General features: G+C 42.9%; 1 protein-coding gene and 1 long non-coding RNA gene across 2 annotated transcripts in view; one reads left to right on the top strand and one right to left on the bottom strand.

Moving 5' to 3' along the window:
- LOC118881173 overlaps positions 1-6,981 on the top strand; it is a 40,562-nt gene extending 33,581 nt beyond the window's left edge. Inside the window, exon 3 of the long non-coding RNA XR_005016462.1 lies at positions 6,684-6,981. This is a non-coding gene — a long non-coding RNA (uncharacterized LOC118881173). The remainder of the gene's footprint in view (positions 1-6,683) is intronic.
- Positions 1-27,329, bottom strand: part of NDRG3 (NDRG family member 3) — an 84,245-nt gene extending 56,916 nt beyond the window's left edge. The window contains 2 exon segments of the mRNA XM_036825778.1: positions 6,231-6,332; positions 27,267-27,329. Coding sequence (XP_036681673.1) covers positions 6,231-6,287 — 57 coding nt within the window. The 5' untranslated portion in view covers positions 6,288-6,332; positions 27,267-27,329.
- Between the last annotated feature and the right edge of the window lie 625 nt (positions 27,330-27,954).

Raw genomic sequence — 27,954 nt, 5'->3', positions numbered from 1 at the left:
TTGTGGAAGATTGCCTATCTCCATTTCATTTAGTTGTTTTTCTGGGGTTTTATCTTGTTCCTTCATTTGGTACATAGCCCTCTGCCTTTTCATCTTGTCCACCTTTCTGTGAATGTGGTTCTTGTTCCACAGGCTGCAGGACTGTAGTTCCTCTTGCTTCTACTGTCTGCCCTCTGGTGGATCCAGAGTTTCTGAATGACGTTCATTAGCTGGTCCTCAGTTGAGCGTGGTCAACTGAAGCCAAATTCTCTGAACTCATTAAAAATTCAATACTACTGGGGACTTCCCTGGCGGTCCAGTGGTTAAGACTCCGCACTTACACTGCAGGGGGGCTCGGGTTCCATCCCTGGTCGGGGAACTAAGATCCTGCATGCAACGCAGCATGGCCAAAAAAAAAAAAAAAAATTCAATACTACTCACTAGGTAGATTCTGGAAGGAGAAAGACCTCCCTGGGGACTTATTTGTCTCTTATATTTGTGGTACAAGGTTCCACTCCAACAAAACTTCCAGAAGTTTCAGGCTCTGGGTGCTTTCTTTTTATTTTCTGTCCATTTTGAATATACCATTAATTCCATGTTCAGAGAGATTCTTGCACTAAGCAGACTTAAGTAGCAGAAAGGGATTCAAGAAAAAAAATTTAAATAATAGAATAATGTGGAAGAAGAGAAAAAAAAAAGAATAACTCAAGGAAAAAAAGAAGCTATTACTGAAAGTTGCAGTCAAGGTAGAAGCCAACTAAGGGGAATGTTTCCTGGTGGAGGCTCAGTGCCAAATGCAGAAGGTAAATGAGGCAGCTCAAGAAAGTGGATTAAAAACAAGTAATTCTCTCAGTTCAAGCCTGGAGAGTAAGCAAAAAGCAACTGAGAATACATCAGTGTATGAAGAGAAGTATGAAATAAGGGGGGGAAGGCAAGGAGGAAAGTTTAAAAAACAAGGAACTGCTAGAAAGAAGAGAAATGTAATTTCCCAACATGAGATCTAGTCAAGAAGCACAGAGTTGTCAAAAGACACAAAGCAACAATATAATGGAAAGACAAGATACATAAGACCTTAGAACCAACTACCAACAGGAAGAGATTTGGGGCAAATCTACCTGTTCTGTGAACTTGATGTGGGGGGCTGTGTCTGATTCACCACTCTATTCCCAGTTCTGGCACTTAGTAAATGCACTGATTATCATTTTGGAAGAGATTATGAGCATCTCAAAATAGAGATACTCAATTTGAGTAAGAAATGAATACCAAAGAGGAAGGGTTACATGCAATTGATGAGCTCGGAACTAAAGTGAGGAGGAGTTGTTACGACAGTAAAAGTTTTAGAAACAAGCTGATTAAAAACAGTCAAAGAGAATAAAATACGGCATTTCTACTAAAAAAGGACAATAATCCTTTTTGGATTATTGTAGAAAGGAGAAAGATGGGGAATTGTACAAGCAATGCTGCACTTCACAAATACTCTTTAATGAAAATGTCAATAAATCTGTGGGGTTTTTTGTTTTTGTTTTTAATTTATTTATTTAACTTATTTATATTTGGCTGCCTTAGTTCTTCGTTGCTGTGAGCAGCTTTCTCTAGTTGCGGCGAGCTGTGGCTACTCTTCGTTGCAGTGCAAGGGCTTCTCATTGCACTGGCTTCTCTTGCTGTGGAGCACAGGCTTTAGGCGTGCGGGCTTCAGTAGTTGCGGCATGTGGGCTCAGTAGTTGTGGCTCGCGGTCTCTAGAGCACAGGTTTGGTAGTTGTGGCGCACGGGCTTAGTTGCTCCACGGCATGCGGGATCTTCCCGGACCAGGGCTTGAACCCGTGTCCCCTGCACTGGCAGGCGGATTCTTAACCACTGAGCCACCAGGGAAGCCCTGTGTTGTTTTTTTAAAAGAGACCTTGGCATAAACCCTTTGGCCTGTCTCTGTTGCCCTAGAGGTTACAAAAATGTTCATCCCTGGGTTCTCCCTGCTTCCTCTTATAATATCCTCCCTTAGGGTCTACCTCACTTTCTACTGTAACAACCAAAGCAAATAACTTGTTTCTGTTCCCCCTACTAGGTATTTATTCCCCTTCTTGATAGGTCCTCAATTTTGCTGAAGCCAACTGTGATCTACTATTTATTTTCTCAAGCCTGGTCTTCGGCTTTCACAGGCTCGGCAGTATCTGAACTAACAGTAGGTAGAGGAGGGCAGGGAAAATGAAGCACAAACCAGCCAGCTCTCCTGCTTGTACAAGGTCTGTTGGGTGAAGAGGTTGGAACAACCAGCTACAAGAGGCAGCATATGGTGGGAAGAGCCCTAGACCCCCTGATCCAGGCTGAAGTCAACAGCTGTGGGGTCTAGTCCCGGCTTCACCACCTCACTAGACACCAATGTTAGACAAGTCATATAACCTCTCTGAGCCTCATCTGTAAAATGGAGCTAAAAATACCTTTAAGTACCTACTTCACAAGAGGTCAGGAGATTCAAATTAGATAGTATTTGTGAAAGTGCTCTGAAAATGGTTAAATGTTATTTTTTAAAAAATAATTTCACATTCCTGTGTGATATCTGCCTCCAAAAAAACAAACAGAAGTGCTGGCAGGTGCGTCTTTTCATCACTGGAGCCAGAACAAGCATGGCAAAATTACCCACTTCTTCACAATTCTGAGCCGTAGACAAAATCACAGGCATACTAAAATTAAATGGGAAAAGTACCAACAAACAACAAGAGAAAAGTTAACATAAGCCTCGCTTAAAGCTATTTTGAGAATGCTTCCTTACAGTCAGCTCAGGACAAATTTCTGCATTATAGGTTGGGTCTAGACTTCCTTTAGCTCCCTGAAGCCTGGAAGGGCACAGCGATGTCTCTGGCTAAGAGTGTCTATGAGGAGAACGGACAGAAAGATGAAGTGAAATAATACGTACCTCTAGGCTTCTCCTTAAAGAGGGAGGGCAAGCCTCAGAGGTGATGCCAAAATATCTATAGTGTGAACACAGTGGAAAGGCCTCAGGCTGTGGAGTAGGAAAGATTTGGGTTTCAGTCCTGGCTTTGCCACTTACTGACTGGGCGAGCCCATCTTTCAGTCAGATTTTCATCTGCTAAGTGAGGAATACTATCTACTTCAAAGGGATATTCTGATGATTAAAAGAGAGCAGGTATGTAAAGCACCTGGCACATAAAAAGTGCTTAATAAATAATAGCAGGATAGGCTATTAGGCAAAATAAAACTTCCCCGAAAACAAAAAATTTCAAGACATCTCCTATTCAAACCTGGAGGCTTATAGCCTAATAGCAGTGGTTCTCAAATAGGGAGATTCTGCCCCACCCCCAGGAGACATCTGACAATGTTTGGAGACATTTTTGGTTGTCATGACTCTGGGGTACTACTGGCATCTAGTGGGTAGAGGCCAAGGATGCTGTTAAACACCCTACAATGCACAGGACGGTCTCCCACAATAAATAATTATCTAGCCCCAAACATTTACAGTGCCAAGATTGAGAATCCTGCCATACAGCAGGGGTTCTTAGGTACGCAATCTGAGTAAGCTACTTCAGCTTTCTTAGCCCTAGTTTCCTCAACAGCAATATGCGAATAAATTGATCTGTGTGTTCTACATCGCCAGGCCTTTGGGAGGATCAAATGAAATAATGGATGAGAAGCATTACCACCATTATATCTTCCAAAATAATGCAAAAGCACCCACTTATTGGGCAAAGGTAGAAGCACTGATATACTGGGGGAGTGTGGGGTGTGATGGGGTAGAATTCTTTGGGAATGATACCATCTGAAGAGGGCCCTCTTGCCAATCTACTTCAGTAAAGCTTGGCTGGAGCAGGGGAGTGCTCATGAATAGTGATGGGCTAGAAGCACTTCCCAGGAAGAGGAGGGAGGGAGATAGAGTGTGGGAAGTAGGTAGGAACAGCACAGTCATATCAAAGAAGAGCTAACAGATGTGAGGAAGTGAGACAATGCTTGGTATCTTAGACTGCTCAGGCTGCCTGAGTGGCTTAAACAACAGAAATTTATCTTCTCACAGTTCTGGAGGCTGGAAGTCCAAGATCAAGGTTCCAGCAGGGTTCAGTTTTTGGTGAGAGCTCCCTTCTTGGCTTGCAGATGTGTCCTCACCTGGCCAGGAGTGGGAGTGGAGGGTGGATCTCTCTCTTTTCCTCTCCCCCACTCTTCTTATAAGGCCACCAATTCTACTGGATTAGGGCTCTACCATATGACCTCATTTAACCTTAGTCACCTCCTTAAAGGCCTTATCTCCAATAAAGTCACATAGGGAGCTAGGGCTTCAACATATGAATTTTAGGGGAGGGGACACAATTCTGTTCAGAGAACTTGGGCACACATCAGACATAGCTGAGGAATCACTGTGGCCTCAGAGATGAGGACCCAGATGTTAATTCAATGCTTTTCTGTGGTTATGGTCACCAAATCTTTTCTTTTCCAGTTGCCTTCTCTATGAGATATCCAGTCAATTAACTCCTGCAACTCTTTTTTTTTTTTTGGCCACGCTGCGCGGCATGCAGGATCTTAGTTCCCCGACCAGGGATCGAACCCACACCTCCTGCAGTGGAAGTGCAGAGTCTTAACCACTGGACCGCCAGGGAAGTCCCTCCTGCAACTCTTCATGTAGGTGCCTCAGGCATCCTGTGGACTTCCGGGGTCAAGGAAGAATCCTCCTCTTATCTGTGTCCTAGTCCTCAAATGTCTGAGATCCATCAGGTCATGGGTTTCCAACATTGTCTAATCAGAATCACTTTAGGCGTGGTTCTCAATTTTGGAAGCTGTTAAAAAAGTTCACTCCGGACCAGTTCAATTAGAACCTCTGGAGGTAGGACCTAGGCATCGGTCATTTGTAAATCTCCCCAAGTAATTCCAATAAGCAGCCAAGGTTGAGGACCACTGATTGTAGAGAAGTGTGTGTGTCCTGTCCTCCTCCCCTCAGATTCCAATTTAGTTGTTCTAGAGTGGGACCCAGGAATCTGTATTTTTAAACAATTTCCCAGCTGATTCTGACTATCAGCCAGGTTTAGGATAGGTTACTACCTTCCTGAAGCTAAACTGCCTACCCCCACTTGCCCTGTAACTATTCATTTCTGTGGCTATACATAAGCTTTACAGATGCAGATTTTATTTCCTTCCTCCTCTTTGTAGCAAATCATTTTGGGGACAGCTCTTCACATGCACCAAAAGACAGTGCTTAAAGGACAGAGTTTTCTGAAAACATGAAGGGAAGCAGCAGAAGAAACCAAATGGGGGTTTTAAAAAAGTGTGCCGCTTGCCAAGGGAGAGAGCAAGAAATCTGGTGAAAGATAAAGGAAGGAGTGGGAGTGGGGATGGAGATGAGGTCACAGGGATGAAAATGGGGTTGACAGGTTTCAAGAGCAAATTAACGAACACACAGTAAGTCAACGGCCCCAGAAGTTGTAGGTGAAGGGCCTTGCTTTGGGCAAAAGAGATAACAGGCAACAGCATCTTCTGGTATAGCCCCTGCCCCCATCCTGACCTCACCCATCTTTACCCTTACTCTCCAACAATACTTCCCTCAGGAAAGGATGCCATAGACTCATCCACACCAAGCTAGAACAGTATTTTAATAGGAGACCATGACAATAAACAATAAAAAGAATAGGGCTGAAAAGACAGAATTTCAGGCGCATTTACTGAACGGAGAGGGAGAGGAGAGCGGATCAGCCTTTCTTAGCTTTTTGGTAACTCCCACCATCACAGCACTCTTTACTTGCTGAATCCTGGTGGCTGTTAACTATGATGCTCATTGTGCAGTTCTCTGACACGAACATAAAAATGAGGTGTATTACCAACATCCAGGCATCCCTGATGAAAACCTCAACATAGACAGAAAGGTCACATCACAGACTTGACAAATTTTAAAGAGAGCACTGCAGCCTGTGTACATCACCAGCCATGGATGTTAAGTTTTCCTTATAGAAACTGAAAGTCAAGACACTTGGATTCTAAGTCAAACCCACTCTCACACTCTCTGCTTAACATCTCTTTCTGTAAAACAAGAAAATTCCAAGGATAACTTGATTGAATTTGGCCAGTGGAAACAAAAGTAGGAAGAAAGGGAGGCAAGACATCAAGAAGAAGGTTAAGCAATATATTTTTTAAAGTATTCTCTCCATAGAAAGTCAAGTTAAATATGTTTTGAGATAGTTACTATTTAGATAATATAGAAAATGAACTAATCACAGAAGAAAAGACTTACGTATATTTTAGTGACAACAGCAGTCTTTACCTTATCATTTAGAAGTGGTTTGATCTCTGTGAGTTGAACATCCTGAAGTTCATCCATGAGGACAGATGAGAGTAGAGGATTCTCAAGAATAAATCAGTAACTCTGAAACAGAAGACAAGTGAAGCAAAAGGCTTAAACTAGGAGCTGGAAACATAATGGTCACACACTACATCCATTCATTCAAATATTAGAGCTTAGTATGTGTCATGCATGGCTCAGGGTGCTGAAGACACATTAGACCAGATGCTTAGGGCAAACAGACTCTAAAGTGGCCTCCGTGATCTCTGTACCTCCTAGCATTCACACCCATGCATAATTCCCCACCCCACCAACTGAGTGTGGGTAGGACCCATGGCTTGTTTTTAGCCATTAGAATATGGCCAAAAGTGATGGAATGTACATGAGTATCTATATATGATTACATTACAAAAATATTTAACATCTGTCTTGCAGAGAGACACACTTTCTCCTGCCGGTTTTGAAGAAGCAAGCTGGCGTGCTGTGAGAGGGCCATGTGGTAAGAAACAGCCTCCAGCCAAAAGAGCAAGAAACTGGGATGCTCAGTCCAACCACTTGCAAGGAACTGATGGCTGCCAACAACCATATGGGCCTGGAAGTGGATCCTTCCCCAGTCGAGCCTCAGATGAGAAGCCAGCCCTGACCGGAACCTTGATTGCAGCCTTGCAGAGGACCCAGTCAACCCAGCCAGAATCCCAACCCCTTGAAACTGAGATGATAAATGTGTGCTGTTTTAAACCACTAAGTTTGCAGTAATATTTTTATGCAGCAACAGATACTTAATACAATAGTCTTTGCCCTCATGGAGAATCCATTTTAGTTACTTTGTATAAGTAAGAGAACAACACGCTCAGAGTTACACTTCAGAAAGCAACAGTTTGGAGGGTGGATTAAGGGAGAACAAAAATTGAAGGTTAATGCTGTAGCCTAGGATAAACAGATAAACCAAGGCTAAGCTCACTAGCCTTCACCTGGGGAATCAAAGCAGTAGATGGAGAGTATGGTAGCCAGCCTCCCCCATGGCCTCCAATGACCCCAAGGGTCCTTGACTCCTGATATTCACACTCATGTGTAATCTCCCATCCAAAAAAATCAGGGATGGCCTGTGTAATTAATAGAATATGGCAGAAGCAACAATATGTGACTTCTGAAGCGACAATATAAAAGGCATTATAATTTCTGTTTCAAGACACTGTAGTCTTGATTCATTAGCTCTGGGGGAGGCCAGTCACCATATAGTGAGGACATTCAAATAGCCCTCTGGGGAAAAGAACCAACTTGTCAGAACCAACCTACCAGCCATGTGAGTGAGCCACCTCGCAAATGGATCCTCCAGCCCCAGTCAAGACTACAGATGACTGCAGCCCTGGAGACATCTGACTGCAACCTCATGAGAGATCCTGAGCTGCCCTGCCAAGCCTGCTCCCCAATTCCTGACCCAGGATGATGAGACATAATATATAACTTTGTTTTGGAGTGATTTATTACATAGCAATAGATAACTAATACAAAGAGGGAGAAGTTAGGGAAAGTTGGAATAGAGAGGCAGAGCCTCCATCCTACTGTACAGGAAGCCATGGGGAGAGGCTGCAAATACTGGATACTGCATGCAAGTGATTCCCACCCAGACTTCAAAGCTCTAGGCTTCATCTCCTCTGCCTTGGCCTTGCAGGAAAAATGCTAAATTCATGAGTTGGGAATTCAGACATTCAACAACCATTTATTGTGCAAAGCATTATGGATGATACAAAGAAGGAGCTTACTAAAGAGTAGAGACGACAGCTCTCTATAAAGTTAACTACAAAATGAGAAATAAAAAGAAGAGCCAGAGGAGTTCAAAGGAGGAGCAATTACTTCTGATTGGTGGGAATCCTTCACGAGATACTCGTTTATTATATTAACCCACTTTTCTGTTTTTCCGTCCAGAGATAGGATGTATGGCTTTGACTTGGTTAGCTATGGAGAGGGTATGTGTTCCAGGCAACCTCTTAGCTATTAATGACCGATACACCAAAATAAATCCTGCTCTCAACTATGACTACATTAAGGCTGACTAACAAAACCTCTTCTACCATTACTTTGAAGAACCCAGAGGGTGCCAATAGGGACCACTGCTCAAACTATGGACCCCACATGCCAATATGAGGACCCCAAACATTTGTGCCAGTTAGAGAGCACAAGCCCGATATTAACCCCCCTCTAGGACGTGGTTCTTTTCTCAGATCCCAGGTATTCTATAAACTTGATTGAGCTACTGAATGCCCAGAAACTGAATTTTTATTTTATTTTTTTCATATCAGTCACACTTCAAAACGGGATGAGATGGCTTGAACTTTTTATCACCAATTTCAGCCAGCATCTAAAATTTCTCTTTTATAGTCCCCACTTCAACCCAGTTAACTCCCAAAATATTGGCCTAACTGGGATCTACTCAACTGTGTTTATTAATCACACTATAAATTGTGGCTACTTTTCATTTGGATTTCACTACTTACCAGTAATTTAAAATGGCAATTTCAAACTTCTTCTTCCTATTTAAAAGTAATGTGTGCTCACTTTAGAAAATGTGGAAACCACGGAATAATGAAAAGATATTTTACTCACAGCCCTTCCTTCTAAAAACCACCGCTGTTAACATTTTAGTCTATTTCCATTTTCCCCTCATGTAAAATGGTGATTTCCTGAAACTGTTTTTCCAACCCACCTCTTTATTCCTTACTTTAATTCACTCATTTGAAAGCAGGGCACTGCAAGATGTTAATTATTCAAATGTGACTCCACATGGGGAGGCCTGTCAAGGAGCCTCAGGGACAGAGGGAAGCCTGCGGTGCCTCCAAAGTGACGCATTCACCTAGTGTTCCCATGCATTTTTTAAAGATGAAGAAATATGCAGTTTGTGCCAGGACAAACACTTAAACAAGGGCACAAATTAAATGAGAAGGTTGTCCCTATCAGCCAGGCCCAATGCAGTCAAGACAGGACACTGTGACTTAGGAACTGGCAACAAGACAGTAGATGTTCACCTTCCACATTACAGGGGACCCAACATGTTCTTCCAGAGACTCAGAAGAGACTCAATTTTTGCTCAGTTCTCACTGCCCTGAACCCTTGCCAATGAGCAGTTTTGTAACACCTATAAGAAAACTAAGATCACATGGTGGAAAACTCCATCTCCAGATCCCTCAGCTACACAGACTGGCTCCCTCCTGGGGATCTAAGGCCTGCAGTGCCCTCATCTGCACAAATGATATGGCTGCCAGATCCCATCCTGGAACTAAGAGCTATTAATATTTTTAAGAGGCTAGTAGGGATTTTATAAACTGTAGTAGATAAGAACTCTTTTCCAGTTTTATGAGATAGAGGGGAGAGTGACAAGAAAAAACAGCCATCCTCAAACAGAGGAAGCAAACCTTGTATCAAAAGGCTAGAAAGGGAAAGAGGAAAAGTATACTCTGTGTCAGAAATTATAATCTAAAGACCTTATGTTTACTCCTCCTCCTCCCAGAAGTTATGTTTAACACTCCTCCCAAGTAGATATTTTCATTTCTTACTTTATAAGCAAAAAACTTAGGCTTAGAGAAGTTAAATGACTTTCCCAATATCCACATCTAAGTAAGTAACAAGGCAAGGATTTAAAAACCTTTGCTTTTCCCACTATACCATAATGTCTATGCCAGACCCCCATCTGCTGGTGTAGGACCCTGGGCAGGTTTCCTCCACTCTCCCCACAGAGGCACCTCCTTGAAATAAAGGTGACAGAAACTCAGAGCAATCCTATACCACCAATGACTCAGATGCCTCAGAATGAAGGTTTGAGTCATTACACCAGGACAAGAACTCTCATTATCTCAGTAGTTAGCTGAGGACAAGGAGAACAAGAAATGAGTAGGGAAAAGTGAAGCAAATCCCAGCTATTACTTGGTACCCAGTTTCTGAAAAGAGGGCTATTTCTTGCTTGTTTTCAGTATGATGAGCCTCAAACTTTAATGTACAATCAATCACCTGGGGATCTTGTTTAGGATCTTAGGTATAATCAGTTTTGAGTGATGATAGTCCAATATATGACCTCATCAGCTGAGGAGAAGTGGGGATCATCTGAGGTGAAGATGAAGAAATGAAGGGCTTGATTATTAGCAACAATCCTTAATAGAGATGATGAGGGTGGGGTAGAGATAGACTCTATTAATCTAATTTCATCCTGCCTTCTTCCAAAAATGATTTCAATAAATTAGATGGGATTTTTAAAAGATTCAACAGGCCAGACCAACTAGAGGGGGAATACATTGGAGAAATAGAGAAGACTGCTGCAGAAATCTAGCTGAAAGGTGACAAGAGTCTGACCATGCTATGGGAATCACAGAGATAAAGAAAAAGGGAGATAGCCTCATTCACCAGAGGGCAGAGAGCAGAAGCAAGAAGAACTACAATTCTGCACCCTGTGGAAGGAAAACCACATTCACAGAAAGACAAACAAAATGAAAAGGCAGAGGACTTTGTATCAGATGAAGGAATAAGATAAAACCCCAGAAAAACAACTAAATGAAGTGGAGACAGACAACCTTCCAGAAAAAGAATTCAGAATAATGATAGTGAAGATGATCCAGGACCTCGGAAAAAGAATGGAGGCAAAGATCGAGAAGATGCAAGAAATGCTAAACAAAGACCTAGAAGAATAAAAGAACAAAGACCTAGAAGAATTAAAAAACAAACAAACAGAGATGAACAATACAATAACTGAAATGAAAAATACACTAGAAGGCATCAATAGCAGCATAACGGAGGCAAAAGAACGGATAAGCGACCTGGAAGACAGAATGGTGGAATTCACTGCTGCAGAACAGAATAAAGAAAAAAAAAATGAAAAGAAATGAAAACAGCCTAAGAGACCTCTGGGACAACATTAAACACAACAACATTTGCATTATAGGGGTCCCAGAAGGAGGAGAGAGAGAAAGGACCCAAGAAAATATTTGAAGAGATTATAGTAGAAAACTTCCCTAACATGGGAAAGGAAACAGCCACCCAAGTCCAGGAAGCACAGAGAGTCCCATACAGGATAAACCCAAGGAGAAACAAGCCGAGACACATAGTAATCAAATTGGCAAAAATTAAAGACAAACAAAAATTATTGAAAGCAGCAAGGGAAAAACAACAAATAACATACAAGGGAACTCCCATAAGGTTAACAGCTGATTTCTCAGCAGAAACTCTACAAGCCGGAAGGGAGTGGCATGATATACTTCAAGTGATGAAAGGGAAGAACCTACAACCAAGATTACTCTACCCGGCAAGGATCTCATTCAGATTCGATGGAGAAATCAAAAGCTTTACAGACAAGCAAAAGCTAAGAGAATTCAGCACCACCAAACCAGCTCTACAACATATGCTAAAGGAACTTCTCTAAGTGGGAAACACAAGAGAAGGAAAGGACCTACAAAAACAAACCCAAAACAATTAAGAAAATGGTCATAGGAACATATATATCGATAATTACCTTAAACGTGAACAGATTAAATGCTCCAACCAAAAGACACAGGCTTGCTGAATGGATACAAAAACAAGACCCATATATATGCTGTCTACAAGAGACCCACTTCAGACCTAGGGACACATACAGACTGAAAGTGACAGGATGGAAAAAGATATTCCAGGCAAATGGAAATCAAAAGAAAGCTGGAGTAGCAATACTCATATGAGATAAAATAGACTTTAAAATAAAGAATGTTACATGAGACAAGGAAGGACACTACATAATGATCAAGGGATCCATCCAAGAAGAATATATAACAATTATAAATATATATGCACTCAACATAGGAGCACCTCAATACATAAGGCAACTGCTAACAGCTATAAAAGAGGAAATCGACAGTAACACATTAAAGTGGGGGACTTCAACACCTCACTTACACCAATGGACAGATCATCCAAAATGAAAATAAATAAGGAAACAGAAGCTTTAAATGACACAATAGACCAGATAGATTTAATTGATATTTATAGGACATTCCACCCAAAAACAGATTACATTTTCTTCTCAAGCGTGCAGGGAACATTCTCCAGGATAGATCACATCTTGGATCACAAATCAAGCCTCAGTAAATTTAAGAAAACTGAAATCATATCAAGCATCTTTTCTGACCACAATGCTATGAGATTAGAAGTGAATTACAGGGAATAAAATGTAAAAAACACAAACACATGGAGGCTAAACAATACGTTACTAAATAACCAAGAGATCACTAAAGAAATCAAAGAGGAAATCAAAAAATACCTAGAGACAAATGACAATGAAAACACGACGATCCAAAACCTATTGGATGCAGCAAAAGCAGTTCTAAGAGGGAAGTTTATAGCTATACAAGCCTACCTCAAGAAACAAGAAAAATATCAAATAAACAATCTAATCTTACACCTAAAGGAACTAGAGAAAGAAGAACAAACAAAACCCAAAGTTAGCAGAAGGAAAGAAATCATAAAGATCAGAGCAGAAATAAATGAAATAGAAACAAAGAAAACAAGAGCAAAGAACAATAAAACTAAAAGCTGGTTCTTTGAGAAGATAAACAAAACTGATAAACCATTAGCCAGACTCATCAAGAAAAAGAGAAAGAGGACTCAAATCAATAAAATTGGAAATGAAAAAGGAGAAGTTACAACAGACACTGCAGAAATACAAAGCATCCTAAGAGACTACTACAAGCAACTCTATGCCAATAAATTGGACAACCTGGAAGAAATGGACAAATTCTTAGAAAGGTATAACCTTCCAAGACTGAACCAGGAAGAAACAGAAAATATGAACAGACCAATCACAAGTAATGAAATTGAAACTGTGATTAAAAATCTTCCAACAAACAAAAGTCCAGGACCAGACGGCTTCACAGGTGAATTCTAACAAACATTTAGAGAAGAGCTAACACCCATCCTTCTCAAACTCTTCCAAAAAACTGCAGAGGAAGGAAAACTCCCAAACTCATTCTATGAGGCCACCATCCCCCTGATACCAAAACCAGACAAAGATACTACAGAAAAAGAAAATTACAGACCAATATCACTGATGAATATAGATGCAAAAATCCTCAACAAAATACTAGCAAACAGAATCCAACAACACATGAAAAGGATCATACACCATGGTCAAGTGGGAATTATCCCAAGGATGCAAGGATTCTTCAATATATGTAAATCAATCAATGTGATAAACCATATTAACAAATTGAAGAATAAAAACCATATGATCATCTCAACAGATGCAGAAAAAGCTTTTGACAAAATTCAACACCCATTTATGATAAAAACTCTCCAGAAAGTGGGCATAGAGGGCACCTACCTCAACATAATAAAGGCCATATATGACAAACCCACAGCAAACATCATTCTCAATGGTGAAACACTGAAAGCATTTCCTCTAAGATCAGGAACGAGACAAGTGGTCCACTCTCACCACTATTATTCAACATAGTTTTGGAAGTCCTAGCCACGGCAATCAGAGAAGAAAAAGAAATAAAAGGAATACAAATTGGAAAAGAAGAAGGAAAACTGTCACTGTCTGCAGATGACATGATACTATACATAGAGAATCATAAAGATGCAGCAGAAAACTGCTAGAGCTAAGCAATGAATTTAGTAAAGTTGCAGGATACAAAATTAATGCACAGAAATCTCTTGCATTTCTATACACTAACAATGAAAGATCAAAAAGAGAAATTAAGGAAACTACCCCATTCACCATTGCAACGAAAAGAATAAAATACCTAGGAATAAACCTACCTAAGGAGGTAAAAGACTTGTACTCAGAAAACTATAAGACACTGATGAAAGAAATCAAAGATGACACAAACAGATGGGAGAGATATACCATGTTCTTGGATTGCAAGAATCAATATTGTGAAAATGACTATACTACCCAAAGCAATCTACAGATTCAATGCAATCCCTATCAAATTACCAGTGGCATTTTTTACAGAACTAGAACAAAAAGTCTTAAAATTTGTATGGAGACACAAAAGACTGCAAGTAGCCAAAGCAGTCTTGAGGGAAAAAAACGGAGCTGGAGGAATCAGACTCCCTGACTTCAGACTATATTACAAAGCTACAGTAATCAAGACAATATGGTACTGGCACAAAAACAGAAATATAGGTCAATGGAACATGATAGAAAGCCCAGAGATAAACCCACGCACCTATGGTCAACTAATCTATGACAAAGGAGGCGAGGAAATACAATGGAGAAAAGACAGTCTCTTCAATAAGTGGTGCTGGGAAAACGGGACAGCTACATGTAAAAGAATGAAATTAGATCACTCCCTAACACCATACACAAAAATAAACTCAAAATGGATTCAAGACCTAAATGTAAGACCGGACACTAGAAAACTCTTAGAGGAAAACATAGGAAGAACACTCTTTGACATAAATCACAGCAAGATCTTTTTTGATCTGCCTCCTAGAGTTATGGAAATAAAACCAAAAATAAACAAATGGGACCTAATGAAATTTAAAAGCTTTTGCAAAGCAAAGGAAACTACAAACAAGACAAAAAGACAACCCTCAGAATGGGAGAAAATATTGGCAAACAAATCAACGGAGAAAGGATGAATCTCCAAAATATATTAACAGCTCATGCAGCTCAATATTAAAAAGCAAACAACCCAATCCAAAAATGGGCAGAAGACCTAAATAGACATTTCTCCAAAGAAGACATACAGATGGCCAAGAAGCACATGAAAAGCTGCTCAACATCACTAATTATTAGAGAAATGCAAATCAAAACTACAATGAGGTATCACCTCACAGCAGTCAGAATGGCCATCATCAAAAAATCTACAAACAATAAATGCTGGAGAGGCTGTGGAGAAAAGGGAACCCTCTTGCACTGTTGGTGGGAATGTAAGTTGATACAGCCACTACGGAGAACAGTATGGAGGTTCCCTAAAAAACTAAAAATAGAACTACCATATGACCCAGCAATCCCACTACTGGGCATATACCCAGAGAAAACCATAATTCAGAAAGACCCATGCACCCCAATATTCACTGCAGCAGTATTTACAATAGCCAGGTCATGGAAGCAACCTAAATGCCCATCGACAGGCGAATGGATAAAGATGTGGTACATATATACAATGGAGTATTACTCAGCCATAAAAAGGAACGAAACTAGGTCATTAGTAGAGACGTGGATGGATCTAGAGACTGTCACACGGAGTGAACTAAGTCAGAAAGAGAAAAACAAATATCGTATATTAACGCATACACGTGGAACCTAGAAAAATGGTACAGATGAACCAGTTTGCAGGGCAGAAATAGAGACACAGATGTAGAGAACAAACGTATGGACACCAAGGGGGGAAAGCGGCGGGGGTGGTGGTGGTGGTTTGATGAATTGGGAGATTGGGATTGACATATACACACTAATATGTATAAAATAGATAACTAATAAGACCCTGCTGTATAAAAAATAAATAAAATTCAAAACTTCAAAAAAAAAAAAAGAAAGAAAAAGGGAGATCTGGGGTATATGGTTGGTAAAAATAGCCTGAGATCAGAGAAGAGTCAGATTTTGCCAAGGTTTCTAGGGATAAAAGAATGATGGCACTGTTAACGGAAATGGGGGAACTGAGATACAATACCAGAGAAATTGGTGAAAACAACAATTTTGAACCAGAGCTGAAATTTGGGCTTCCAAGAGATACACAGGTAGGAGTGAGAATTAGTTAGGAAAATCTGTAGGTGCTCACCAAACCAGAGACAAGGAGGAGCTGCAGGCCCTGGGTTCTTCTGAAAGACAGCTCAGTGACGGAAAAGAAACAAAGAAATAGAAAACTCAGAGGGACTTCCCTCGTGGCCTAGTGGATAAGACTCCACGCTCCCATTGCAGGGGGCCTGGGTTCGATCCCTGGTCAGGGAACTAGATCTCACGTGCATGCCGCAACTAAGAGTTTGCATGCCACAACTAAGGGGCCCGCGTGCCGCAACTAAGGCCTGGCACAACCGAAAAAAAAAGCTCAGAGATGCAAGAGGAAAAGCAGAAATACAATGTCAAAGAAGCCAAGGAAGAAGACTGAGTTACATGGAAGGGGAGGGAAACTGTCAAATGCTGAAGCAGAAAAGAGGAGGAGGAGGAGGAGGACTAAGAAAGGGCCATTAGCGGGAATTCCCTGGCAGGCCAGTAATTAGGACTCCACGCTCTCACTGCTGGAGGCCTGGGTTCAATCCCTGGTGCAGGAACTAAGATCCCGCAAGCTGTGCGGCATGGCCAAAAAATGAAAAAAAAAAGGGGGGGGGCATTATCTTTTTTAAAAAAAATAAATTTATTTATTTATTTAATTATTATTTTTTTTAATCTTTGGTTGGGTTGGGTTTTCATTGCTGCACACAGGCTTTCTCTAGTTACGGCGAGCGGGGGCTACTCTTCTTCGCGATATGCAGGCTTCTCATCGTGGTGGCTTCTCTTGCTGCATAACATGGGCTCTACGCACGCAGGCTTCAGTAGTTGTGGCATGCGGGCTCAGTAGTTGTGGCTCACGGGCTCTAGAGCGCAGGCTCAGTAGTTGTGGCGCACGGGCTTAGTTGCTCCACAGCATGTGGGATCTTCCCAGACCAGGGATCCAACCCGCGTCCCCTGCATTGGCAGGAGGATTCTTAACCACTGCACCACCAGCGAAGACCAGGCCATTGTCTTTTGACAGGGAAAGTCAGTGGCATTAAAATCTAGAAAAAATAAGATTCAGTACTCCATGCTAAAAAGCCCATGACTATGACTTATTAAACATCTAGAAAATGACATTTCTGAATTTAAGTGCAAGCAAAAATGACCAAGAGAGGCACCAGTGTTCTTTGATACTCAGAGTCAGCACTGAGAGGGCCTTTAAAGATCATCAAGATTACTGACTTTTAATTATTGTACCAAAACCCTGATTCTTCTAGTCATGGAAAGAGTGCATCAGATGTGGACTCTAGACCTAGGTGGGCCCCTACCTAGCTGAGTGGCACTGGGCAAAGCATTTCCCCTTTCTGGACCTCAGTTTCCCCATCTGTCAAGAGAAGAGGCTGGGCAGGATGACATTTCAGCCCCTGATAGGACTGACGTTCTGTGACCCAAAAGCTCCCTGTAAATGTAGTACTTTACGTATTCCCCAGGGTAAGTACTCCCCTATCCTCTGCTTCATAGGGCTCTTACTATAATCCTAAGAGGTCACCCAGTTATCAATCTAATGAGGTTCATCGACTAGCTGAAGGTCACTCGGCAAATCAGTGGGAGGGTGCACTTGGCCTGATTCCAGGGACATGAGGGTCTCAGGCTTTTATCTCACTCTACACTGTTTATTTAGTCAGGAAAAGCTCGCTGAGATTTCCAGTGCTTAAAAACATTGTTTTGCTACTTTAAAAAGACAATAAGGGACTATACATAGTATTGGCTTTCTAAACTACACGCTGTCTTATTTTGTAGCTTTTCCCTATGACCCAGGTAATTTGTGTGGCCTTCATCATGCTTTGCCAGAATGGACTGACACCCGGCCACCAGTTTGTATTCTAAGGGCAGAATCAGTCACTTTTGGTTTCGGCAAGATTGTAGGCAGATAACAAAATGAAGGCAGCAAACGAGGGAGGCACACTAAGGAGACTGAGCTGGAAGGGGTCAGCTGGAGCTGGTGCTGAAGCAGTTAGGACTGGAAAGCTGCAGGAAGTGGCAGAGGACTGGCTGGGAAAGTAGACAGTGGTGTTCCTACAGCAAGCTGACTCACGTCCTCTCTTCTTACCTATAAACCCCTGGCTAAATGATTATTACAGCACTTTACAATTTAGGTTAAAGACCTACCATCTCATTGGATTATCACAATGGCACTGTGAGGTAAAACACGGGGGCACTGCATCATTCTATTGCAGAGATGAGGAAACTGAGGCTTAAAGAGGTGAAATGGACCGACCAAAAAACACAACTAATAAATGCAACGGCTCGAACCAAAACCCAATTTTCTTCTGATCCCAAATGTTTATTACTCTATGCCCTGTACCACAGTTCCTCCCAGGTTATCACAGATGGAAAGACCTGGAGGTAAAAAGAAGAGAAATTCAGCTGATTGCCTCACTGCGCCCATCCCACGCTAAGGACCCCTTTATCTCTGGTCCTCAGTTACACTGTGCAGTTAGGATCTGGCCACAGGCTCTAGGATTAAACCTTAATATGAAGTTAATAACAAGAAAGCCCAGATTTGGAACTGGAGTCTGCCTTCACCCATTAATTCAATTGAGTGGGGGAGATTAAGCCTATAAACAAATCACTACAGTTTGAGGCAGGATAAACATGAGCCTATGAATTGGACAAACTCTAAGGCATTTTCTCAACCTCAGCACCACTGATATTTTGGGCCAGATAATTCTTTGCTGTGGGGCTGTCCTGGGTAGAATGTTTAGTAGCATTCCTGGCCTCCACCCACTGAATGCTAGCAGCACCCTCCTCCAACAGTTGTGACAACCAAAAATATCTCCAGGTATTGCCAAATGTCCTCTGGGGGGCAAAATCACCCCCAGCTGCGAACCACTGCTCTAAGGGTTACAGGGGTTTAGAGCAAAGGTCACTTAATGCAGGTTGTGGTGCTGAGAAAAAGTTTCATGGAGGAGGTAATATTTGAACTGGACCTTGAAGAACAGATACCATTCCTATAGGTCAGGATGAGAGAATAAAAGAAGGAATGCCAGAAAGGGAGGAGAACGAAAAAGCAAGATGATGAGAAAGCACCGCTGGAAAACGTTCCAGTTTGGCAACAGCAGAAGCTTGCTGTTGGTAATAGGTGATAAAGCTAAAAATGTCCATTGGAGTCATGTCACAGATAGCCATCCATCAACTAACAGTTACAAGATACACACGCATAATGAAATAGCCAACAATACAAGATACTACACGGATGTTTAACAGTATACAAGTCAAAGCAGCGGTATTTCCATGTGTCTCACATACCCAGGAGGACAGAATGTTGCCTGAGTATCATGTCTTACACTGCATCTAGTGTTCACTACGTTTAGTCAGAGTTAAACGAAGCTCGGAACCAGTGCAGAAGTGGGAGAAATAACTAAGGACTGGGATGGTCAGGAGTTTCCCAAAGGAGTTAAGAGTGGTGGGCCTTGAATGGATATGTTCTAGATAGCTGGAAGGGAGGAGAGGACATTCCAGGTGAGGACATTTGAGCTGGGAAAGAAACAAATGTACACAACATATCCAAGAGACACCAGGAAGAACAATGTAGTTGGGAAAGAAGACAAGGCTGGTCAGAACACAGAGCACATGAATCAAACATCACTGGACAGTCACTGAGGGTTCCTGAGGAACAAAATGACACCGTTGTTTAAAACGTGGCATCTTGTCCAGCAGTTCTCTTAGCTACACATTAGAAAGACCTGGGGAGCTTTGAAGAACGTCAATACCCAGGCCTCAACCCTAAAGATCCAATTTAATCCGGCTAAGACAGGGCCCAGATATTGTTTTTAAAGCTCCACAGGTGATTCTTACACACAGCTAGAACTGAGAACCACTGGTCTACAGTCATGCTGTCATTTTCAGATGAGAAAAGAGGCCTAGAAATTTAAGTGGTCTGCTGAAATTCACATAGTCGGCTGGGCGTAGGGTTGGGACTGGCATCTGGACTCCTGTTCCAGGCTCTGAAAGATACCACAGAGTCCTGGGCTAAATTCCACACTTCAGTCTTTAAAAGGCACAATCTGATGACTTGCCTCTCAAGTTTTGCCAGGGTTAAGGCCTGAATTAATCATATCATAAAACTATTGACTTAAGCATCCTCTGAAGTGTCTAGGGTAATGGATGCTGATTTCATTGCTGTCTCCTGAGGGCCCTTAGGAAAGGAAAGGGTCTCAGGAGAATCCCCAGAAAGCCAGATAAACAAGCAAAACCCCCAGCTCCGTGGAACAAACAATGACTTTTTAAAATACAGCTCACTGACCTTTCGCACCGCATAAAGGAAAGTCTGGGTTACTCTTCACCGGGAAAATACTTTCAGAGATGCTATGCCATAAGCAGAGGTGGGGGACGGGGAGAGAGATCAAAGGCAGCTGCTGAAGCATGCCCACAGACCCTCATTTTAACAGTAAATCTCTCTACAGTCCTCAGCCCTGGATAAGGGCTGTCCACGCACCTTGTGTTTTTCTAAAAGGAAAAGAGCAGCACCCCTCACAACAGGCCCGCCTTCCTGTTGTGTCACTCCTGGATTCTGGCAGCAGGTGGTAAACGGGAGGTCTGCAGAGACTGCCAAGCTGGGAATCTGAGTCTGCTTGTATAACCATTCTATTCATCCCAGGGTACTGGTACAGATAGCTATTAGAACAAAGCAACACACATCTAGGGGAGTTCTTGTTAATCCCAGACACCCATCAATCAGCTGAAGCTCTAACAAGGGGGTCATACTAAAGTCACTCTAGAAGCAGAAGAACTGCCCTCTGTCTCCAACTCTTGACACCAGGAAAGCTACTGCTGGCAAGGCTCTGGTACGTGCTCTTGGGATGGGTTCCAAGTTCCCACCAGCTATAAGATAGAATCCCTGAAAACAATCTGTTCTTTAAGACAACGTGAGTGGAGGTAAAGGACAAATAAAAGCCCTAAGAGGCAATACTTAATACTCATACTAACTTGATGCTCATAATATATTGATCACTGACTCTATGCCAGATACCAGAATAAGCAGTTTTATCCATTATTTCATTTTATTTCCCGACACACTTATAAGATAGTACTGTAATCTCCCCATTTTACAGATGAAGAAACTGAGGCTTGGAGAGGTTTTGTAATATGCCAAAGGTCACACAGCTAGCAAGTGGCAGAATAAGGATCTGAACCTGAGCAGCCTGCAGCTAGAGCTTGGGCAGGCCTCTATAAACAACTTTTCCACTTGATGCCAACTGACCATTAATTCTTCTACTTATCTTTTTCAGGTTTGGCTACTGGAGTCTACCAGGATCTTAATGATCCAAGAATTTTGAAAACTGAGAAGCATCAAAGTTTAGGTATTATTATTATCATCATTATTACTTCAATGAATAGGAGAGACCTACACCAATCTGGAGGTATTTGAAAAGCAATTACCCTGTGGACTGTCTAATCACCCAAAGTTACACCTTAGTCAACACCCTGGTTAAAAACCTGGGTCCCAGGAAGCCTGGTCCCCAGAGCTTTCTCAACTACAGGGATAAAGAGATAATAGCCTGATTCCTCCCTTCTCCTTTCTCTGCCAATTATTAGGTTTCAAATTAAATGGTTTTAGAGCTAAGAAATCTCACAATTTCAAAAGGCATTCATTTTTATCCTTAAGTTGAAAGTTCAGGCTTAAAAGTATAGAAGCACTGTAAGGATAAAACTGTCATTTTTTTTTTTAATATAAATTTTTATTTATTTATTTATTTTTGGCTGTGTTGGGTGTTTGTTGCTGCACGCAGGCTTTCTCTAGTTGCGGTGAGCGGGGGCTGCTCTTCCTTGCTGTGCGCGGGTTTCTCATTGCAGTGGCTTCTCTTGCTGCAGAGCACGGGCTCTAGGCACGCAGGCTTCAGTAGTTGTGGCACGTGGGCTCAGCAGTTGTGGCTCACGGGCTCTAGAGCACAGGCTCAGTAGCTGTGGCGCTCAGGCTCAGTTGCTCTGCAGCATGTGGGATCCTCCCGGACGAGGGTTCAAACCCGTGTCCCCTGCACTGGCAGGCGGACTCCCAACCACTGCGCCACCAGGGAAGCCCAAAAACTGTCATTTTTAATAAACAACTGTGTCTCTTTTGAAAGCAAATGGTATTTCTGGAAAGATTATCATATGACAACTACCAATTAAATGAAAAGCTGACATGACTTCTCTTATCATTAGAAAAGGGAAGCAAGTTTTTATGAGCTAAATTTTCCTTATCCTGATACATGAGTTTTTGGGCCCTCACACTCACAAACATAACTGGCTCCAAACCTGAAACAGCATTACCTTTAAAAAGATACTGCAAAATTTACAACAACCAAAAAAACCTTAAAATAATTAGTAATAAAATCAAGTATGAAGAGTGGCTGTATCAGAAATTTATATTTGGTCAATTGAAAACTCAAACTGTAGACTGTGGGCATTTTTAGGTGGTAAAGGGATTACAATCAAATGATATAGCTAAACCCCTCTACCAGGGAAATTAATTTTAATTTTCTATATTAAATCTCTGAAGAATATAAAAAGTAGCACCTCCAAACAAAAAGTGGGGGAGAAGGGACTTCGCTGGTGGTCCAGTGGTTAAAACTCTGTGCTCCCAATGCAGGGGGCCTGGATTTGATCCCTGGTTAGGGAATTAGATCCCGCATGCATGCCACAACTAAGAGCCCGCATGCCTCAACTAAAAAGATCCCGCATGCCACAACTAAGACCCAGTGCAGCTAAATAGACAGATAGATAAATATTTATAAATACATTAGAATTAGCACTGTAATTGAAGAAAAAAAGAGTTTCATTTACCAACGAAAGCCCTGGTAAATACTCATACTAAATCTAGTTAAGTTTTTGCATGCTATTTTCAAGCAGTCTCTTAAAAAAAGAAAAAAGTGGGACTGGGGGGATGGTTTAAAAAGGTCTTTCAGAATAGATGACTGGACATCCAGTTCTGCAGTAAATCCAAATGTTATCAATCTTTGGACTTGAAAGTCCTTGATACACCCCTTCTTTTCATCATCTCTATTCAGGCTTGTCAATTTTTCTTCCAGAATCTCCCATTTGCCCTTTCCTTTTCTTTCTGACTGTCCTCATTTCTTGCCTGGATTTGCTCATTCATTCATCATTTACCAAGTGCTTACTATCTGCCACGCACAGAGCTAGACCCTTGTCCTTGAGCTTAGGAAGCTCACCTGATACTCAGTAGAGCTGCAATCTACCCATCTCGATCATCAGACTGCAAGCTTTACCAAAGGCTTTGTATTTCCAGAACCAGCAGCAACTGGCATACAGCAGACACTCTAAAAATGTTTGTTGTATGACACTAGATTACTTTAGCAAGCTCTTTTTTTAATCCATAAATATTTTAGTGTATATCTTCAAAAAGGACTCTTACTTTTCTTCCCTTTTTAAAATACAAAAGCTATATGTGCACAATGCAAAAATAGTATTGAAAGGTATGGAGTGAAAAGTGAATTCTCCAACCTCCTAAATCCCACTCCCAGAAATGACTACTATTACAATCTGGACTGTATCTTTCCAGAACTTTCCTATGCTGGTATATAACACACACACACACACACACACACACTCTTACACTTTTTTGGAACAAGTTCTTTGACAGTTTCTGACTCTAGCTTCTCCACTTTCTAATCCAGCTCAAGTTCTCAAAGTGCTGTGCCTGGATGAGAAGCATCAGCATCATCTGGGAACTTGTTAGCAATACAAATTCTCAGGCCCCACTCCAGACCTACTGAATCAGAATCTCTGGAGATGGGGACCCCACAATGTGTTTTAATTAACTCTCCAGGTAATTCAGATGCACACTAATGGTTGAGAACCACTTCTCTAACAGTCAAGCCACCTTGGTCAAGCCGGTTTTTTTTTTTTTTTGGCTGCGTTGGGTCTTCGTTGCTGTGCGCGGGCTTTCTCTAGTTGCGGTGAGCGAGGGCTACTCTTCATTGTGGTGCTCGGGCTTCTCATTGCAGTGGCTTCTCTTGTTGCGGAGCATGGGCTCTAGGCACATGGGCTTCAGTAGCTGTAGCACGTGGGCTCAGTAGTTGTGGCTCACAGGCTCTAGAGCGCAAGCTCAGTAGCTGTGGCACACGGGCTTAGTTGCTCCGTGGCATGTGGGATCTTCCTGGACCAGGGCTCAAAACCGTGTCCCCTGCATCGGCAGGCGGATTCTTAACCACTGCGCCACCAGGGAAGCCCCAAGCCGTTTTTTTTTTTTATTGTTCCTTAAACATTATATTGTCAGGCATTGTAACCTTGTTTTGGTTTTACCACCCTACTTCAAAATGCATTTCTTGTCCTTTTGATTAATTCTGATCATACCAATCTGTCAAAGCCCAGAAAGTCCTCGATCCTCCCCAAAGTGCTCTCAGTACCACAGCTCTTACTGATCCCTCTTGCTCCTCCCCCTCCTATGACATACCTAGTTCCCGTACCATACAATTTCACAATTAGGTACGCACTGTCTCCAATGACAGAGAACAGTTCTTTACTTTTCCCTTGAAGACATGAATCATATTTTTGCCACCTCTTCCTCACCTCTGTTCTAAGCACACATTTTAATGAAGTTCCTGGTCTTTAAGGATAAATTCACCGAGAGAAATACTGATAAACTTTTTTTTTTTTAATTTGGGTTTATTTATTTATTTATTTATTTACTTATGGCTGTGTTGGGTCTTCGTTTCCGTGCGAGGGCTTTCTCTAGTTGTGGCAAGCAGGGGCCACTCTTCATCGCGGTGCACGGGCCTCACACCATCGCGGCTTCTCTTGTTGCGGAGCACAGGCTCCAGACGCGCAGGCTCAGTAATTGTGGCTCACGGGCCCAGTTGCTCCGCGGCATGTGGGATCTTCCCAGATCAGGGCTCGAACCCGTGTCCCCTGCATTGGCAGGCAGATTCTCAACCACTGTGCCACCAGGGAAGCCCTGATAAACTTTTAATGGATAAAAAGTCTACATTCAAGTTGTAGCACCAGTTCTGCAACCTTGGACAAGCTCACTGCTCAGGATGAAGTCTGTAAAAGCAAGACAGCTGGACTCAATGACCTAACACTTCCTTTCAGCCTTGAGCAATGTATGACTTTATGAAATGTCTCACGTTGGAATATCTTATTCCATTATACTTGAGTATACCATCATACTCCTATTGCTTTGCTCGTAAGCTCTGAACAAGAACTATGAGAATCTTCCACCATACCCAGCACCATGCCTTATGCATAACAGCTCAATCTATTTGCAGAAGATTATTTGGAAAAATTATTTTAGAAGTTTCATTTAAGTAGAGAACCTAGGCACAGATCCACTGCCTCCCAAAGGGCCCTTTCAAATATTTATTGTTATAAATACTATGAAATGATTTATGGTAAAAATTGTGATTACTCTGATAACACTGGGGCAGTCAGCCATGTAAGGCGAAAGAATGTAAAAATGAATCTTACATGTATTTAGGAATAGACTAAAAAGCTATAAGCCTCAGGTTACCTTAGTGCAACATGCAAATAAAAACAGTCCTGTACACTTAGGTGACATATACCAACTCCACTCTTGGGCATAAACAGGCTTCTTGACGTAGGGCCTTTTTCTGCAAATTTTCAGACACAACAGGGTGACCAGAAGTTGAAACTAAAGAGAAGGACAGCTAAGAGAAATTGAAGGGCAAGAAGGAGGAACAGAAGGGCAGCAGGAAAACGTCACCTTTGAGTAATGAAAAGGAGCAATGGAAATTCACTGAGTCTTTACCAAGGGCCTACTATGAGTCAGTCACTTGGGGCTGCAAAGATGGTCCCTGACCTCAAGGGGCTAACAGTCCAAAGGGTAAGACTGAAGCCTCTACCCTATCTATCTACCTACCTATCTACACACACACACATATATACGTATGTATGTGTGTGTAATTCTAATTGGGAAAATCAAGCAAGGAAGGCTTCACAGAAAAGGTGGTAAGTTAATGGAGTTTTGAAGTGTGTAGGAGGGTTTGCTAAGGAAGAAAAACAAAAAGTTTGAGCTAGTTATTTTGGGGAAGAAACATTCACATATTTTTACAGCCGTTCCTTTGGGACTTTAAATCGGTGAGGCTTCTTAGATCCAACACTACTTTGTCAATGCTCTCTTATTACTTCATCTTAAATGAGATGTTCAAGCCCAGCACTGGAATAGAGCCAGAAAGCCCCAGGATAAGGGGAATGCTCGCCAGATTCGCTCTGTCACCTCCAAATTCAACCAGCCCAGCTATCCCAGTCTTGCCCTCCTGGCAGCCAGAAAAGGAAGGCTAATAATATCCTCTGGGGACAAAATCTGGACTCAGGCAGACAAGGCTTACCCCTGCTCTGCCAGTAAGCCACCTTGAGAGCGTCCCTGCCTCCTAAGCCTAGTTTATCTGTGACAGGGAGGCCAGCTCTGCAGAAAAAAAGCTGCATGAAAAGGAAGGAGGACGCATCCGATGGCGAAGCGCTGAGATACCGAGATAATCTTAAAATGTTTGGCAGGAGCCCTGGCACACAGCAAGCGTTGGATGAACGTGAGCTCTTAATTAATAACATTACTATTACCATTATTACAGTAACACCTCAATTGTACTCCAACAACAAGAAAATGCTGTTTTTGCAGCCTACTTTTATGACGTCGAAGAAGCAACTCCAGAGATCAAAGTGTATTTGATTTTTTTTAAAGGGACAAGATCAAATTCCAACCGCACTAGCCTGACAGCCCCAGACCCTGAATTCAAGAGCCATTCCAGCCTCTCGTCTGGCGCGTGACCTTGGGCACGGCACTTCACCGCTCTGTGCCTCAGTTTCCTTATCTGTAACGTGGGGCTAAGAAGCCCCTCCCTCGCATGGTCGTCGCGGGGTCCAGCCAGAGGGTACTCTTTGCGGCACCGGCACCCCACGGGTGCAAGGCGAGCTCCCGGCCCATATTCCAGGCCCCCCGCCGGGCGGACGGGGCAGACGAATGCCCGACCCTGAGGCCCACCGAGCTCCGCCGCCTGCAGAGCAGGAGCGGGAAAGGGGGTCGCGCCCGCGGTGGGTCCCTGAGGCTGAGCTGTTGGGCACCCAGAGGCTCGGCCGCTGCCGCCTGCACGCTGTCGCTGGCGGGTTCGCCCTGGGCCCCGCCGCCCAGGTGGGTAGCGGCCGAGGGAGGCCGGGCTGCCCCCGGGTCCCCAGGCGAGGAGCGCGGAGGGCGCCCGGACACCTAGACGAGGCTGGCAGCGCTGACCCAGTGCCCGGCCGCACTGGGGTGATGAGGCGGGGAAGGAGAAGGCAAGAGGAGGGACGACCCCGCATGCAGTACGGCGCGCCCCCCCCCCCGCCAGCCGGGCTGAGGCGCTCACACTCACCCGAAGCTCCGGCACCCGCCGTCAGCACAGCAGCCGCGGCGGCGGGAGTCGGGCGGGGGGAGGCTCTGCGCCCGCGCAGGCGCGCTGAGGACGCCAGGCGGCGCATGTGCGCTGTGCCCGCCCGCCCGCCCGCCCGGGGACCTACGGAGAAGATGGTGGCTGAGCTGGCGCCATTTTCCGTGTACAGTAGTTTGCCTCATTATTCGTGGTTTCAGTTCCCCCCTGGCCGACTCTGCTCTGAAACTACTGAATGGAAAATAAGTAAATAATTCGTAAGTTTTTAATTGCTGTGCTGTCCTGAGTAGTGTGTCGAAATCTCTTGTCCTGCTCCCTCCCACTGGGGAAGTGAATCATTCCTTTATCCAGCATATCCACGCTGTATATGCTACCTGCCCCCTTAATCATTTAGTGACGGTCTCTCATCAGATGGATTGTCTGCATATGGCAGTGTTTGTGTTCAAGTAACCCTTACCTTACTTAATAATGGCCCCAAAGTGCAAGAGTAGTGTGGCTAGTGATGTGGATAAGTGAAAGAGAAGACATAAGGGGCTTCCTTTAGGTGAAAGTTCTCAATAAGGAAAGAAGAAAAACGGTATGCTGAGGTTACTAAGATCTACAGCGAGAATGAATTTTCTGTGAAACTGCAGGAAAAAAATTTGTGCTAGCTTTGCTGTCGCACCTCAAACTG

The sequence above is a fragment of the Balaenoptera musculus genome, chromosome 15 (genome assembly GCF_009873245.2).
Source record: "Balaenoptera musculus isolate JJ_BM4_2016_0621 chromosome 15, mBalMus1.pri.v3, whole genome shotgun sequence".
NCBI lineage: Eukaryota > Metazoa > Chordata > Mammalia > Artiodactyla > Balaenopteridae > Balaenoptera > Balaenoptera musculus.
Note: the sequence above shows the minus strand (reverse complement) of the source record. Positions and strands in the feature narration are given on the sequence as shown.